Genomic DNA, 13,500 nt, shown 5'->3' on the forward strand with positions numbered 1-13,500 from the left:
AGTTACAGAGCATCAGGCACAACAGTCTCTGAGTAAAGTATTATTACTGCATTTTAAAAACTACTTGAGTAGAATACCAATCTGTGGAAAACGTAACTAGTTAATTGCGAGCAATTTTCAAGTAACTTGAAATTCTATATTCCTAGGGGACACTTAGGCCTTATCTTAATGCTGCACTTGCCCTCAAAAAGAGACAGTTTTAGAAATTCTAATTGGACAACTTGCACTTGTTTTTCAGGGCCAAATTGTCACTGAAAAATTCCAGCAAATGAGATGAGAGCAGCTTAGAAAAGTAACTTGCAAGCAACCTACTTTATGTGTAGAATTTACCATGACAAAGTAATAAAGTTATAGCAATTCCCGACTCAAAGAAGAATTAGCAACTTACAATGTTACCAGCGAAAGTAATTAAGTCACAGTAACTTAAGTAGAGTATGCACAATGCACACAAACCTGCTTTTGACTGACCACCTGGCAGTTTGTAACGTGCACCTAAATCAAAGTACACAAATGTTTGTGAATTCCACCGCCATTATAAAGCAGCCAACAGGGTCGAGAGTCGAGCCCACAAGTAATGTTTAGCAGCAGAAGGCAACAGCCATCGCGGCCGGTACGTTACCTTCCACACAGACGACTTGACGAAGAGCAGAATGTTGAGGAGCTTGGTCTCCCTTTTGTAGTTCTTTTCGCGAACAAAAAGGAGGTCCAGCACTCTCTGGCCGACGTGGAATCCCAACTCGGACAACCTGCAAAAGCCGCATGCATCCATCATGTTAGCAGTAACTACACCCCCTTTCATATTTAACAGACACTATTGTGGGCCGGTACGCTTGTATAAAAACTGCCGATAGCTTATTCTTTTCAGTCACAGATTGCGACAGACCTTCCAAAAAATTTTATTCCGGGGTCTTACATTCAGAAACTACGATCTGATTATGAGGCATGTTGTAGTAGGGGACTACAGATTCTTTCTTGACCACTGTTGTGGTAGGGCATTTACCCTGCGATACCAGTCGCTCACAGAGAACACGACAACGGTAAACGAGCTAACGCCTTCATCAGAGTCAGTTCCAAATGCGGTGGTTCAAAGCCAGTTGGAGCCAGTTCCCAGCTGGACACCTCCAAATAAGTTCGGGCAACTTGCAAGCGGACATTCCTCGAAGTGACCTCGGAGTGCCTTTCTTGGCCGTCGAAGACCTGGGTGCCTCCCTCTTATCTTGGGGCGACTAAGAAAGAGCGAACAAGACGCAGAAGCCCTTCTGGAATACCGATGAGCCTAAACTGCCACATCCGTGCTGGAGACGGGGTCACTGTGTTTCCCTCTCCATGTTTGTGAACAGCGACGTGCGCGTGTTTTGGGCCACGCCAGCACCAAGCTCTCCTCGGAAGAAAAAGGCTGCAAACGCCCGGATTGGCCGAGGGTGATATTGCCTTTTTCCCGACACCGGATTGGGGGAAGATGACGTGACCGGGTGACAGAGGAGTTAAAAGACAAGACGGACGCCCTGTGATCAAGAATCGGCAGCTACAGCTTGAACATCTTATCTGCATTGCTCCTCATCCTTGTATAAAATGTAAATATAAACGTGCCTTTTAGAACATCCTGGACGTCATGCCCCAGCCCCACGTTCCTTACTCCTCCACGGCACATGAAGTTCCCACATCATCTGACCCCTGGTCGAGATACCACCTGTATTTCATTAATGTGCACCTAAATCTACCTAATTACATGAGCATTCTTAAGAGAAATCTAGTCAAGATGGTAGGATGATGCTTTGTGAATACACCAACCAAGTCATCTCAATTAGTATATTTCTTATCTTATTGCTCAATATATATATACTGCTTATTTTATTTCTCAATATATTTCAATATATCTTATTGCTCAGTAAGTCAGGCTGCATTTTTTCCTAAAGAAGAATTGAATTTCCAATCCCAAAGGGCACATTAATTATTCGCTGCACACTTAACCAATATAGAAAAAAGTACTTTTTCAATATTGCTGACGGAATGCAACACATCGAGCACCCCGCCAAGCCCCCCCTTATTCTTATTTTATGGCCTGCTGTTGTGCAGTTGAAGTTTACAAAACTTTGTCAAATTGTCTTTGGCTAGATTTAAAATAAAATGCAGTCCATCTTTGCAGGCAATACATTAACTAGGCCTGATGATGAAGCTTTATGGGATGTTATGGCATAATGGGTAAAGCATAAAAAGGCAGCACTGTATAGGGTCATGCTGAAGTGATGGAATTAATAGAAGATGCACAACAGACCAAAAATAAATCAAATTAAATTAAATTATGGGGTATTACGTGCCACTACGACAATCTGATTATGAGGCATGCCATAGTGGGCGACTCCAGAATAATTTGGACCACCAGAGGTTCCTTAACGTGCACCTAAATCTGAATACACGGGTGTTTTCGCATTTTGCCCCCATTGAAATGCAGCCATTGTAGCCGGGATTTTATCCCGTGACCTCGTGCTTAGCAGCCCAACACCATAGCCACTAAGCAACCACGGCAGGTAGACCAAAAAATAAACCGTGCAATAAGGGTCATATTAAAGGTTGGTGTATTAGACTGGATTGACGTGCAAGTGTTAAGTACTACACAAAGTTAAAATTGACAGTCACTTAAAGGGGCCCTGAACCACTTTTTATCGAAGTCGAGAAATGCATTTCAACTTATATTAGACTGAGAAATTCTTTGCCGCAAAAAGTTGGGGTGTCCTCATGTCCTCCTCGCATCGAGGCACCCTAAGCCAGTGAACTCATCACAGCACCCAGTGGCGGCCGCGGTATCTATGCTACGTAGTAGACCGCAACTACTTGCAACTGCAGCGTTTGCTTCGTGCGCAACTTGGCTTGAGTACGCGCTTGCACACACGTGCTCCTGTCTCGCTGTGCTACGGGGCGCGAACTGGCTTTGTACTGCACCAGTTTGACCGACGGATAGTAGCCACATCAAACTTACGCATTTTAAAGCGCTATCAAGAACTCATTACCAAGCGAAGTGTGCCAAGGCCTCTAACCAGGAGCAGCCAGAAGTGAGCGCGCGCTAGCAAGCGTGCGTGTGGTCTGACCTTAAGTTTCGCATGGTTCAAGGCCAGTTGAGCATTCAAAACTAGTCGAAATTAGCGAGACCCGATGGCTACGACACCAATAAGCTGGTGGCCAAAGTTTAATTCCTACGTGGGTGGTCATGACCAAGGATGACAGACGTCCGCTTCTTTTGGAAGCACGTAATTATTATCGAAAATTGAAAACATATTTTCGCTTACTTCAGTATGTTTATTAAACTGCGTAAACACAGGAAGACGCACACTGATCAAAACACCCTTCTTGATTGATGTCAGCTATTGACCAATAGTAGCTGTGTATGGGAATTCGCTTTATTATGAAATAAAGCATTCAGAAAAGAGTGAAGAGCAGGTGTTGTATTCTGCTTTGTTTCAGTTTCGAATTGATCCTGACCCCTGGTGCCCAGCCGCACCTAATGTTGTAATCAGAATTTGCACTGATCCCTTCCCGCTCTCCGAATAAACTCTGTCATCGCCTGGTCCCCAAAGAAAGAAGTCTCTTTTCTCTGCGGCGCTCAGCGCCCCGGCCGTTAGGCCACCCCAAGTAGGTCTCACCGTGCCAGGCCTGATACCACATCTTGGTGACGAGGTACACGATTTTCGCTACAACTGCTCTCTCCTCCTGTCGCAGCTCTACTTCTGCTGCCAACATGGACTCGACGTAGCCTGCGTCTACTTCTCCTTTGTCCACTGTTTCAAACATGGCATTCACTTCTCCGCCGCCGCCTTTTCTGCCTATTACAAGTACACCTGCCATACCTTGGCTCATGTGGAAACGTTCATTGCACACTTTTCTGCAGGCGGCCAGAGGCTACCAGAGTAGAGGAAGAAAGCTGTATCGGTGTCGAAAAATCAAGTCTTTGTCTCTACCGCAAAACGCTGCAGCGGAATTCGCTCATCTGTTCTCAGGTCAACTAGGACTTGTAAAGGGCTTCATCCATGACATTTGTCTACGACCTTCTGTTCATCCAGTTTCAGCGAAACTACGTCCGCTACCTTTGGTTCTCCGTGAACAAGTCTCCACCAAACTGCATCGTCTCGAATCAGCTGACATCATCGAACGAGTGTCAGCGTCCGAGTAGACCTCTCCGCTCCGTCATGGTTCAAAAAAAAGGACAATACCATTCGACTCTTCAAGAGCCCAACAAGGCGATCGTCATCGACGCCTTCCCTCTTCCCAGGACTGATGAACTTTTGCATCGACTGGTTGATGCTACTATGTTCAGTAAGTTGGACTTATAGTCCGCTTATCATCAAGTTCTATTATCCGAGAAAAGCCATGAGCTTACCACATTTATTCCTCATGAGGATCTTTTTCACTTTAAGCGAGTGTGTTTCGGTTTGGTATCTGTGCTATCTGCTTTTCAGCAGATCATGTCATCTGTGTTAAAAAGACTGTCCGGGTACATTATGTTACCTTGACGATGTACTTGTTCGGGGTCATACGCAACATGACCGTGATACATAGAAACTTGCAAAATGTCCTTTCTAGAATAAGCAATGCAGGCATGCAGTTGAATCACAAGTGTGTATTCAGTGTTCCTGAATTAACTTTCCTCGGCCATAAAATTTCCGCACATGGCACTTTGCCGACAGAAAATAAAATCAAGGCTATTGCAGAGGCTCCAGAGCCAATTGACAAGGCTTTGCACTCATTTCTGCACCTCATGGGATATTATGCAAAATTTATTCCGCAGTATGCTGACGTCGTAGAACCTCTAAGTCAAGGCAAGGACAAGCTTTTGTCTGGGACCAGGATACTGAATACAGCTTTCAGTCTATTAAGGAAGTACTTGCTTCGCGTCCAGTACTGCGCATGTTTCAACCGCATTTACCCATTGCTGTTACTGTTGATGCCCGCGTGCGTATGTGCCACTGGGCATGCGCCGCTCTTGAATGAACCTCTTTTATGCCTACTTTGGGCCCAGTGCGTGTGCCACTGGGTGTGCGTGTATTTCAGGGTCACAGAAGGCACAGCATATCCAGAGGCAAGTACGAGGGAGGGGCCTGGCTGCAGCGCATGCGCCTCAGCACTACATGACACATTCTGGCTATACACATAGTGGATAATCATCGTAGCCGAGTTCTGCCCGAATGTTTCTAGCTTGCCAAGCCTTCTCTCATGGTAAGCATGGCTTTCTCGGTACTGTAAAGAGTGATTTACTAAAGCAGCTCAACTCAATTCTCCCCTTTGTGTTCCTTGAACTTCCGCTATGCTTTCCTCGGCTTCATTGCCTGTTGGCTCTATGTGGTCATTTCCGACGGCATGAATCCATCTTCTCCCGTTTACCTGCTGCACTATATGTGCGTGAGCATTAAGATGCATTAAAACTGCACCAGGACTTTATACAAAGATTTTACTCTAAGAATGCCAATATTTGTGCAGCCATGATCATGTTTTAGAACAAGTCAAACCACCCATAATGCCCTGGCATTCCCATTGCGGCACAGGTGCTGCTTGCAAACTTGCGTGGACAACGGTGCCAAATTTCCCTACAGGGACATGCTAAGCTTCTCAAGCCGTCACCAGTGACGGCTTTGTGCCGTCAGCATCTGCCAGAGAAGCTGCCCCTGTTCTGTGACAACTGGTGCCCCCTAATGATAACTCCTAAGCCGCTCCTTTGAAGGGACAATAAAATGGAACAGTTTTGCCAAACTGCAACTGAAAGTGGTAGCAAAGTTTAGCATTGCGCTCATGCTCCTCACACGGCGTACAACGGTGCCAGATTTCCCTACCGGGACATGCTAAGCTTCTCAAGCCGTCACCAGTGACGGCTTTGTGACGTCAGCATCTGCCAGAGAAGCTGCCCCTGTTCTGTGACAACTGGTGCCCCCTAATGATAACTCCTAAGCCGCTCCTTTGAAGGGACAATAAAATGGAACAGTTTTGCCAAACTGCAACTGAAAGTGGTAGCAAAGTTTAGCATTGCGCTCATGCTCCTCACACGGCGTACAACGGTGCCAGATTTCCCTACCGGGACATGCTAAGCTTCTCAAGCCGTCACCAGTGACGGCTTTGTGACGTCAGCATCTGCCAGAGAAGCTGCCCCTGTTCTGTGACAACTGGTGCCCCCTAATGATAACTCCTAAGCCGCTCCTTTGAAGGGACAATAAAATGGAACAGTTTTGCCAAACTGCTACTGAAAGTGGTAGCAAAGTTTAGCATTGTACTCATGCTCCTCACACGGCGTACAGCGGTGCCAGATTTGCCTACAGGGACATGCTAAGCTTCTCAAGCCGTCAGCGGTGACGGCTTTGTGACGTAAGCTTCCGTCAGAGAAGCTGCCCCTGTTCTGTGACAACTGGTCTCCCCTAAGGATCAGTCCTAAGCCCCTTTTCTTTTTTCAGGTCGCCATATTCACTCTAGATTTATTCTCAGCATGCCATAGAACACAGAGCAAAAGGAATTACGAAGCTTCACCCACACAAACCAAAACCTTCTTCCGTTCGCTCGAGGCACCGGCGAGGGAGCGAGGGGGAGGAAGGGAGAGTGGGTGACGTTGTACTCTGGCATCAACTGCGTACTGCGCGGCAGCGCGCGGTCGAGCGGGCCATAAGCGATCTGCGTTGGCCGGGGGCAGAGTCCAGGCAGTGCAGGTGTGTCGGCGGCTCGTAGCTTTGTGCGTGCTGTGTTCTCGGTGCTCAGTTTGCGTGGAAGCAATAGACACCAGTAGGAAGGTCACTTCATTCGCTGCTGCTGCGGCGCATCCTCACGCCAGCGTTTGACAGCGCTCATTGAGTGTGATGTGTTCATGTTTGCCTGTGCGCGCTGACACCATGCTTGTTAATATAGTGAATGAGCGAATGTTTACAAGTTTATACGGACGATAAAACTACTATACTACTTACTTTGTACAGCTTCCTACTAATTTGCAATTGCATGGATGCTTTGGCTTTCGGGCGAAACTACGACTTTTTTTCACACGTAAGAATTAAAATATATTACGTGCAGTTCAACACTACTCTCATTTTTCAATTTTTCCTGTTTCTCGCCTCTTGCATTTTATTTTTTTAACGGTCCCATGAAAAACGTATCAGCAACGTTCTACTGTACTAGCTGTGTTTCCGGAGTAGGTAATGTCGACCGATGAATCGCCAATTGACCTTGAAGCCACGAGCCTCAGCAGAAACCGCCCTTTGCCGTTGAGCCACCTTGCAAGACAGACGCCGTGCGTGGCGCTGTGGCTCATTCGGGACACACACGCGAGTGCTCTTTCCCCTCCTGTTTGCAACTAAGGTTGCAACTAAGGCTTGCCCTATCATCACAAAGCACATTTTCATTCCCCAGTGGTCCAATTGTCAGCGATAGACGCCATCATATCCGAGACTGTTTGGCGCAGTTAGGTGCAATTTTCAGCGATCGTATCAGGTTGGCGCACTAAATTCCATTTGGCACACTTTGACACAGGAGTGGACTCACTGGGTCCATGGCAACGAAATTTCACTTGGGCTATATTGCTTATAAATGCTTAGCATTTACTATCAATGTAACCTTGGCAAAGCCGCAATGCTGGTAATTGTCAAATTTTCTCATTAGCAGCCTTTAAATAGTACCTAAGCAGATGATGCGTGCACCTGGTGGCAAAGCTGTAGCAATGCGGAAATGGCGAACGTTGGAGAATCGTACACGACTACCGATCTTTCAATTGCGCGTAGGCACTTCGCTCGCTCAACAGGCGCAAGTTGATGGGTGTCTCTGGGCGTGCTTTGTCGTTTAGCTCGTGATTTGAGCTGTTGCAAGAATGCCAACGCGTTGTATGGCTCAAACACCTACTCGATCGAACACAAGCAATGACTGAGCAGTACGCAACGCTGAGTAGAGGAAGGCCGAACACATCTTTCCTGTCTCAGATTTCAGAGTGCAAGCGTGCAGCAGGCAAGTGCGACACGGACCAGCCAGCACGCACAACTCATGTACACTGAAGTTAACGAAGCTGCACAAACTACATTTCAACAGCACAGTTACTTACCCATGCAAGATCTGCTTGGCAAACGCTTTCTTGGGATGACTATAAGTACTATAAGCTGCGATGGTGCATAAGAACCAAAGGTAAGTTGTATTCAGGGGCAATATTCTCGAGCTATCGTTTCCGGTAGTGCATTATCTTCGAGTCATTTCGCACGCTCTACATCGGACGCGTCGAAGTAGACAAACGAAAGCCTTTCTGACTCAGTGCCAGAAACGCTCTCAGCAGGAACTGCAGATTGCATCTGTCACAAACGAGAAAGCGATGCAGCGGGCTTGGTGTAGATGCGGCAGCAAGTTATGCTAGAATGCAATGCCGCCTGAGTGAATTGGCGAAACTTTATCATGGCCTGAGCTTAGCCTGTCTGGCCCGGAGTTTACATGCACTTAGCACCGAACCCACAGCCCTGCTGGAGGGTAGACATAGCTTGGCCGGCCATGCCAAGCCTCAGCTACTTATCATTCCTTACTACCGATGGCGGTAGTTGTCCTGATCGGTTGACGAGTCTGGCATTTACAGCATGCCAGGCAGCGGCCGATGAAGTCGGATATGTCAAAGCCGGAGATTCTAAAATCGCTAAAATTTTATCCTGCACTTTCAACATGACCCGCAGCAGCTCAACAATCAGTTATTGCCGCAGCGTAAGCACAGATGAGCTTCGTTGTTTGTCGAAGCCACAACAACACGTACAACTCAACCCGCTCGCATCCAAGGAGGCTATATGATCGCATCAGTGAACCTGAACTGCATATTTGTCAGCATGCTGCAATGATGCTGCTATTCAGCCAAGCTAGCGTGCGATTAAACCTGTTCCAGCGGCTCCGGCGTGCGATAGGACATGTTCTATTCCCCCGCCAGCCACACTAGACTAGAGAGTCCAAGTCCAAGACTAGAGAGTCCAAGACGACTTAGTGTAAAGCTTCGCCACGCAAGAGTCGCATCAGATATATGCAGCATTAGCTTGGCCACCCCAATTTGTTCTTCTACGAGTGGAGGCAGAACGCATCGATGCTCTGCTTGTTGAACGGAGACAACCAGAAGGAGAAAACCGGCTCGACTCAGATAACAACACACATTAAAAGAACATTGCTGGCACGTAACGGCGTTGGCACAGCGCACAAAGCAGCTAGCAAAGTAAACTAACTCTGGATCTAGCAGACGTGCAGGACCTGTTCGCTGATACACTGAAGCAGATCACCCAGGAACTCGTTCGCAACAGTCTCCTAAGTACGTCACTTCCGACGACTGGTAATGGCAGTGTTTGTTTTAGTTTCGGTATAAAAAGCATCGTATGCGAGCGTTTTGTGAAGTGCCCAATCGCATTTCAAGCGTAAAACTTTCCATAGAGGATACTGTATCTCTAATTTTCTTATTTCACTCTCCCATGATATCGTGTGGTGTCACCCAATAGCAGCAGGCCATTAGGGGAAGTCAGTGCACCACAGTTGCTAGTGTTCCCATGGCCTCTGCAATCAGGCGGTGTTGCATTGTGATTTTGGAGGCCATGATGTTCAAAAGGTTCCGTGAAGTTGCCGTGGATGCACCAAAATGCTCGCCATGTTGATGCGCTGTTCCCGTGGTTGCCACAAATTGCCCGTGAATGTGTGAGGTAATGGCATAGCTTTGTGTCACAGTACTCTCAATACCATGCTAACGTTAGTCACACATTACATTTTTAACGAAAGATCATAGTGGCACTGTTTGACATAATGTCTACAAAGTACCAAACATCGCCAAATCTATTGAGCAGGGTGAATGTGGAAGAGCAACCATGTTGTTTAAGTTGAGAAACTCGCATATTCAGAGTGCTCTGTTACAGGGTGCATTGTACTCGTGCAGCACCCACCGCCTTGCGTGCCTCCAATTGGGTATCTGATTGGATATTTGATTGTCCAAAGTTCTTTATTTTATTTCTTTCTTTATAATTTTTTTTTTATTTCCGCCCTGCTTGGGTAAGCGGTTCATGCACCCGTGTTCCATCTCAAACAGCCGGACCGTAAGTGCAAAACGAAAGAGGAAACCGTTGCTAGCAACATTTTACCATAGAGTTTCTCACTATATTACCTAGAGGGAAATCTGGCACTGCTGCGCTGTGCTATGCATGGGAATGCCAATATATTGTGACTTCGGATTGGCATCGTTCTTGGAGAGGACGCCTTGAAGACTCGCCTGGCTAGCGCCATTCTGTCTGTCACATTGATTAGTTACCTCCTGAAACACCTCGTAAAAACTGCTTAACTTTATTATTACACAAAATCATGTTTTGTTTAATTTTGAGGATATATTGTTGGATGTACAATTACATGAAGCAAAAAAAAGTATCAGCTGGCTGCTAAAGTTGGAGGACAAACAAGACTGTCGCTCGCTTTAGAACGTGTCGTCTGTTCCTGCTTTTCTTCACTTGATCCTGCATTGAGAGTCAGTAAACTTTATTGAGAGATGTAATATGGGTGAATGAAAGCCTTTTATGCAGATTTTATTTTAAGAATGCATTATTTGCATAGCCATATCCACGTTTTAGACAAAGCCTCGTTCAACACCAGCCAACACAAGCCTCACAGACACGTATCCTGTCATACTCGTCAGGGCACAGCGCCCTTTAGTACTGTACCTTTAGGAAACTCGCATAGACGGTGGCACCAGATTACCCTCTAGGTGTTATGATGAGAAACTCTATGCATTTTACTAATCCGTCACAGCTAGTATTGGATCAAGCCAGCCTAGCCAAGCCAAGCGACTGTCGAAATCAAGATGGCAGCATGCATTTGAGGCGTGAGTGGAGATGAGCCTTCTCATATTTTCTTTGTGTATTAAAGATATAAGAGTAAGCTCCTATGCATCAGGAGGTTTAATGTTTGTGGGTGCTTGACATTGCTGATAGACGAGCTCTATTTCGAGAATTTGCCGAGTGGTGTTCTGCGCCAAAACACGTTGACAGTGTTACGACATTCAGTAAAGTTGATTTGGAGCGCAAGAGATGTGGACGCTCGAGCGATTGGAAGGCGAAAGCACTAAATGGGAACTGAGGGGTTTATTTTGCACTTGGGAAAATCTCCTGTCTCATCTCGATTCCCACTCGCCATACGTGTGCACCGTGGGGAGCACACGCCGCCATCTTCTCCCGCATATGCTCGTTGTCACATGAGCACGTAGCGCGCACAGCGGGAGCCAGGCGGACACGAGAGAGAGGCACTTTGCCCTCTCCCGGTTCTCGCTCGCCTCTCGCGACACGTGTACTCGCGCGGGAAGAGGGAAGGTATCCGACGGGCGAGGAGGACATTCCTCTCGCGAAAAGGTAAAAAGGTATAAAAGAGCGCGACTGAGAGACCCCCGGGCCACTCTGACCTCGCTACACCGAACCTGCCCCTACGGATATACCCGCTGCAACCCGTGAGTGACCTCACTTTCGTGACTTCCACAGGCAACGAGGCAAGTCTATTTATTACTTATTCTACAGAGCGGACTTCCCTCTGCAAGTGTGCTTTATTGTCCGCAGCAATAAACGTTGTTGAGTTGATTCGCTTGTTGCCTTATTCGCCCGAACCCTACGTAGCTGCGATTGCACGCACTACGGTTTGGGGAAGACCCCCACATTTAGCACTACCAACGTGGTTCGAATTCGGCAACGCGGCAAGCCTTTTTCTGTTTGTTTGAGCTGGGATTACTGAAGTTACAGCAAACAATGGCGACGGGCTTGTCTGACTTTACAGATTTGTTCATGTTGTCGGATGTAGCGGCAGATAATCAGAGACCTAGCGCTAATGCGGCGGCAGCTTCCAAACAAGCCAGTAGCTTTGATTTTGAGTGTTTCACGCAGAACAGCCAGGATCGCAGAAATGCCACGTTGGCAGGGTTTGGGCCTGAAAGTAGGCGTAACACGCCGAGCGCCTCGCCGCTTCGCCCCGCAGACACAGGCACATATGCCGCTAAAGAGTTCGACGCAAGCTGCGGATGCGTCCGAACCTTCGGGCAGTAGTATTCCGTCGAGCAAAATAATGCTGCAGAATGCGCTGCAAGTCATGCAGAGCTTAGCCGGCGCCCTGCAGAACACAATGCAGACCCCGCCGTAGAGCGAGCGACCACGAATAAGGTAGGCATGCCTACCTATAGTAGGTACCACGATCGCACTAGTACAAACGAGTACCTCGACCCTCTACAGTATTATCAGCCTACAACAGGGCTTTCAGACGCCGAACTTCTCGCGCGTGTGGTCCCTGCGTCACTGACAGAGCAGGCGGCTTGGTGGTTCCGACTGGCCGGACACAGAGCCCGCACGGTAGAAGAGTTCTGCACGAACATCCGCGAGGAATTTCTTCCGGCCAACGAGTGGCGTTTGAGGAGAGAGTTGGAGTTGCATACCCAGCATCCGGACGAGTCCCTGCTGGAGAATGTTTGAGCGATGAACGAACTTTATTGTCTCGCGAGCATTCTCGCCACCGATGCCAAGAAAGTAGAGCGCGTCACACGGCAAGCGCACCCAACTTTCGTGGCCTACTTCAGGGGATGTAGGTTCAGAGACCTAGACGAGCTTGCCGCCGAAGCAAAGCGCATCCAAGGGGACATCCTTGTGGCACGAGCATACCGTCCGCCTCCACACGCCGCGCTGGCACTCGAGCCTCGCTGCACGTAGAATGGCGGCGGGATCGCTTCACATTTCCCTAGGATCGACACGTCAGCATCGTTCACGGACGAGCGGGTTCAGCGTGGTTGGAAATTATCAGAATACTCCTTGGACCCATATGCCTATGCGCTGAAAACAGCACAGCATAACGCGGCCCACAATGCGCTGCAGCAGGAACTTGCGACTAATGCGAGCCCGGAGGAGCGGCACATGCCAACCGCCGAGCATGGAAGCTACGGCCCGCCGGATTGGAGCAACGGGCACCCACGCCACCAAGGCTTCGGTGGCCATTGCTACCAGTGTGGCGGACTGGGGCACATCGCTTGTGGCTGCGCAAGCACGCCAGGCCGAGGCCGAGCACGTGGTTCAGGAAACGGGCGAGGCCACCTTGGGTCCCGGGCGGCGATCTCAAACACAACAGGTGATAGCAGGTTACTTGCGCCTTTGGCTTGTCGCGTAGATGTCGCGGACTCGCAAGCGCCATTCATCGAGCTAACAATGGCCTGAAAGAAGTTTGCTGCATTATCGGATACTGGGGCAAGCGCTTCTTTATTTGGTGCCGAAGTGTTACATGATCTCCACGAGAACAATACCTGCTTAAGAGATAGTGACACCACTTTCCGCCTTGCTTCCGGCACAGCACAATCGAGCGGTGCAGCTAGGCTAGTTATCCGCTGGGAGAGACACGTCAGGCGACACCTCGTACATCTTCCCGGTCTGTCAGTGCCTGTTATTTTAGGTCAAGACTTTCTCACCAAGTGGGGTATTTTGATGGACATCGGCAGCAGAGTTACCGAGAGACCGGAACGGGTGCGTTGAAGCGTTTCGC

General features: G+C 48.2%; 2 protein-coding genes across 2 annotated transcripts in view; both read right to left on the reverse strand.

Moving 5' to 3' along the window:
* Positions 1 to 13,500, reverse strand: part of LOC119433007 (uncharacterized) — a 280,121-nt gene that overhangs the window by 241,599 nt on the left and 25,022 nt on the right. The gene's annotated exons all lie outside the window — the stretch shown is intronic.
* LOC119433266 (trafficking protein particle complex subunit 5) overlaps positions 1 to 13,500 on the reverse strand; it is a 42,026-nt gene that overhangs the window by 21,903 nt on the left and 6,623 nt on the right. Inside the window, exon 3 of the mRNA XM_037700415.2 lies at positions 620 to 746. Within this exon, the coding sequence (XP_037556343.1) occupies positions 620 to 746 (127 nt within the window). The remainder of the gene's footprint in view (positions 1 to 619; positions 747 to 13,500) is intronic.

The sequence above is a fragment of the Dermacentor silvarum genome, chromosome 11 (genome assembly GCF_013339745.2).
Source record: "Dermacentor silvarum isolate Dsil-2018 chromosome 11, BIME_Dsil_1.4, whole genome shotgun sequence".
In the NCBI taxonomy this organism is placed as follows: domain Eukaryota; kingdom Metazoa; phylum Arthropoda; class Arachnida; order Ixodida; family Ixodidae; genus Dermacentor; species Dermacentor silvarum.